The sequence below is a fragment of the Microtus ochrogaster genome, chromosome 22 (genome assembly GCF_000317375.1).
Source record: "Microtus ochrogaster isolate Prairie Vole_2 chromosome 22, MicOch1.0, whole genome shotgun sequence".
Lineage (NCBI taxonomy): Eukaryota > Metazoa > Chordata > Mammalia > Rodentia > Cricetidae > Microtus > Microtus ochrogaster.
In genome coordinates, this window is record NC_022023.1 from 26,091,084 (window position 1) to 26,095,210 (window position 4,127).

General features: G+C 46.8%; 1 protein-coding gene across 1 annotated transcript in view; it reads right to left on the minus strand.

Annotated features, from left to right (window-relative positions):
* Adamts17 (ADAM metallopeptidase with thrombospondin type 1 motif 17) overlaps nt 1–4,127 on the minus strand; it is a 302,714-nt gene that overhangs the window by 233,012 nt on the left and 65,575 nt on the right. Inside the window, exons 5-6 of the mRNA XM_005357779.2 lie at nt 1,746–1,829; nt 911–1,068 (exon numbers count right to left, since the gene is read on the minus strand). Of these exons, the coding sequence (XP_005357836.1) occupies nt 911–1,068; nt 1,746–1,829 (242 nt within the window). The remainder of the gene's footprint in view (nt 1–910; nt 1,069–1,745; nt 1,830–4,127) is intronic.

The window sequence follows — 4,127 nt, forward strand, 5'->3', positions numbered from 1 at the left end:
GGCACATAGAAACATGGAGAGAAGGCCATGTGACAGTAGAAGGGAACTCAAGTGTAGTGTCCACAAGGTCTGTCACAGGTGGCAATAGCCACCAGAAGTGAGGAAATAAAAAATGATACTCCCCTTGAGGATCTGGGGAGAATGGAACCTTATCAATATCCAAACTTAGAGCATGTAGGCTCCAGACCATAAGGAGACAAACTTGGTTATCTAGGGTCACCTGCTTCTGATCAGTGGCTGTAGTGTCACTAGGAAATTAGGGTGATGTGGTGGCTTGAGGCTTCAGAGGCTGCCCTGGGTTTCTGCTGTGTACTTCTGGGCCCCAGTCCTGCGGCCAGGAGAGAATTTTTACCCATGCTTCAATCAGAGTCTCTATGTGACATCCATGGGCATCTAAGAGATTGAGTTTTCTGGGGGTGGGGGGTGACCACAGTTCTGTGCATGGCGTGTCTTACAAGGCTGTGTAGGTCGCCCATGGACCCACCTAGGGTTTCTCCCACAGCATCCACTCTCCTCCCTAACAGGTTGCCCGAGTCGGTCAGCAGCAGCTGCAAATGCTCTCTTGCTAGCATGCTATGAAGGGAAGGTGGGGGAGTAAGGGAGAAGAACATGCATTTATAGGCCATTCTACGTCTCCAGTTACCTAGAATTTGAGTATTCTTCTAATACCGCCAGCAGGGCTAATGACAGCTAACACCCTGGGTTAGGCACTGCTTATAGACAATAGCTCATTATTTGTTCAGCCCTCAGAGGCTGAACCTACAACAACCCCCATTTGACTGCTGAGAACCCCCAAAGCCCAAGCAAGTGGGCACAAGCTTGACCTCCAGGTCTGTCTTGCTAACATGCTTTCCAAAGGGTACTGCCTTTTTACTCTTGCTCGCCAGAGCAAAGCTGGCTCCGGGCTTACCTGGTCACAAACACAGCAGCATCCACAGGAGGCGCGTCATCCTTCCCTCCTGGTACCTGGTTATTGCCGAGGTACCGGGCACCCCCATACTCCTCATTCTGCCAGTGACAGAAGCTCTCCAAAGACCGCTCACCATGGTGCCCGATGGATAACTTGGCCTAAGAGGAACAGAAGAGGGTAGTGAGAGACGGTACATCCAGGGAGCCAGAGTTGCCACCCAGACTCTATTGTGATGGTAGATGCTCTTGAAAAATAAAATTCGATGATTCTCTCTGCCCTGAGATAAACGCCTAGAACCAAAGGATACCCAGGAGGTCCCAAGACCACCAAGGACTTTATCCACAAGTTCGATAACGACTCATGAAAGCAAAGAAATCTACTTCTCAGAAACATAACAGTCTACAAAACCAAAAGCACTCCCCTCGATGTCTGCCGACTGCTTTGCTTTGTTGTAGCCAGCATTGGCTTGAAGGGAGACACTCAGCTGAAATAGCAAAGACAAGGCTATGCTGAGTTCCACCGTGGCAGGAGCACCAGGTAGAAAGTCATGCTTCTGAGACCGCCCACAGCTTTGATCCTGTGTGAAAGCCATATGCCAGACCTTCCAGGAACAGAGGAAGCGTGTGAGCCCATGGCTCAGCGTTCTCTCGGGATCCTAAGCAGCATGCGTGTTCCCATGGTTCTAGTCCCAAGACTCGCTTCTCTCACAATGGCACCATCTTCAAAGCGAGGAAGGTGCACAAGCCACCTTGCCTGAAGCCCTCCCTAGCAATCAGGAGAAACTTCCAAACCCATTAAATTCTCTGTGTGCTCTGAAGAGCACCTGCAGACTTACCGGGCGTTGTCGCAGAAGGACCAGCTTGGTGACTTGAATGTTAATTTTAATCCCAAGGCTCTGGTGCTGAAACATGTTGTACACCTATTCACAGAGGAAAAATAAAATGAAGATGTAAACATAGTTCCTTAAATATGGCAGTGTTCTGGATGGTAAGATACTAAATAAAGACTAAAGAAATTTGCAGGAACCACGGGTATTAGATTAGGTATTAGTCAATACTGCCCTATACTTGCTATCAAACATACTGAATAAGTCCAAGATGCTAAAAATACCAAAACTTGTGCATGTGAACACTACACTACTGGCTCAATTTTCTATATCTCTAAAGCAGTTCCAAAATACACAATATTGGTTTAAAAAACATTAAAATGTGGTTTGTATTCTTCTAGTATGAGAAAAATTAAAAATAATTACATGTAACTCAAATCTCAGTATCAATAAAATCTGATTTAAGGAAAATATGTATGAGAACATTTTTCAGATTCTATTAAGGTTTTCTAGCCAGGAGATGGTGGCACAGGCCTTTAAACCCAGCACTCGGGAGGCAGAGGCAGAGGCAGACAGATCTCTGAGTTTGAAGCTAGCCTATTCTACAGAACAAGTTCCAAGGCAGCCAGGGCTACACAGAGAAACTCTGTCTCAAAAAACAAAAACCAAAGTTTTCTGAGACTGAAAATCCTTACTGAAGCAGAAGCCAGGCCAGAGAGGGCTCAGCAGATGAAGGTGCTAACGGCACAAACCTGACAGCCCACATTCAATCACGAGAACTCACATTAACCACCACCACCCCTAAAACCCAGATACGGCAGTGCACATCTGTAATCCCTGCTCTCCTGCAAGGAGATGGGAAGCGGAGACAAGAGAATCACTTAGAAGTACTCATCCAGCTAGCCTGGAGGATTCAGAGAAGCAGAAATAACAAGACAGAAACAAGGTAGGCGGGGAGAAGCAACTGGAAGTTGCCCTCTGACCTCCGCACCTGATTGTGGCACAAGCATGCCTGTATTCACATATACATCTGTGTGTGTGTGTGTGTGTGTGTGAGAGAGAGAGAGAGAGAGAGAGAGAGAGAGAGAGAGAGAGTTAATTAAAAGAAACTTCGTATTCCCCAAATGTATATAATAGAAAATTCTAGAATCACATACATGAGCACATATATGTTACATGTAAGAGGGAAGGCAGTACTTTTTAAAATGTACAGCATCTGGAGAGATGGCTGAGCAGTGAACAACTTGTTGCTCTTCCAAATGACCTAAATTCAGTTCCCAGCACCTATGTCGGATAGCCCGCAACTGTATGTATCTCCAGTTCCAAGGAATCTGATGCATTCTTCTGGCATCCATAAGTCCTCACACATACATGGCATACACATACATGACATGCACATACATGCTCATAAGATAAACAGCTTTGAAAACGTACAGCGAGGGTGATTTTGAAACAAAGAAATGGATGTCAGGTAATTCTGGCAGAAACTCAAAACTCCCACCTCAGGCTTCCATCACAAGGACCAACGGCAAAGGGGGACAGTCACTAGCAATAACCTAGCCCGTGTCATCTTTAACTTTCTCTGCCACTCAGAAAGGCTGGCATATGTATCGTTCCCACTGACAGAACAGGCTCTTGTGGGGGGAGGCACATATTAAAGACTCAGAGCCAGTTAGCAACACCCTGATTCATATCCAGGTTCATCCAGCCAAATTGTTCATCTTTTCCTGTGTTCCCCTAAGTCCTCACTCTAACCAAAAACTGCCACTGAATCATATCATAGCGACAGAAAGGGACATGTTCCTCTCAACCCCTCCCCTTGTGGCCATTTGGTGCCCCCAGTACAGATACACAAAGACTTGGCTCCAAGGGAGTGTAGCAGGGAGGCTCTACTGAGAAGCCTTGAGGTGCTTGGGGAAGGCTGTGGGTCCCCTAGCTTGCTCTCTCTGCCTTTGAACATCAACGTTTGCTCCACAGTTGTCATCTTATACCTGTGCCAGACTCCAAAGTTGTGGGTCTGCCAGAATCGAACCTGAGCCTCCCAAACTGCGAGCTCAGCAGAACCTTTCTCTATATGGTTCTTGTTTTAGGCATTTCATCATGGTGGCACAAGACCGACTTAGGCACAAATATGCCTCTACTCAGAAGCACCTACTATGAAGGACCTCCCCATCAAGACATCCTGGGAGGTTTTCCGAGAAGAAGAACAAAAGAAGAAATCATAAGGCAGAGGAACTGGGGATCACACGAACAAGGAAGACCCATTGGATGTGAGGCCCCCAGGTCAGTACAGCCCGCTTGAGTTCCTCTCTTGTACCAGAGCAAAACCAGGGCTCTGAGAGATTTGATGGGAGGTAATAAAAATGGTGATAGTAGCCGGGCGGTGGTGGC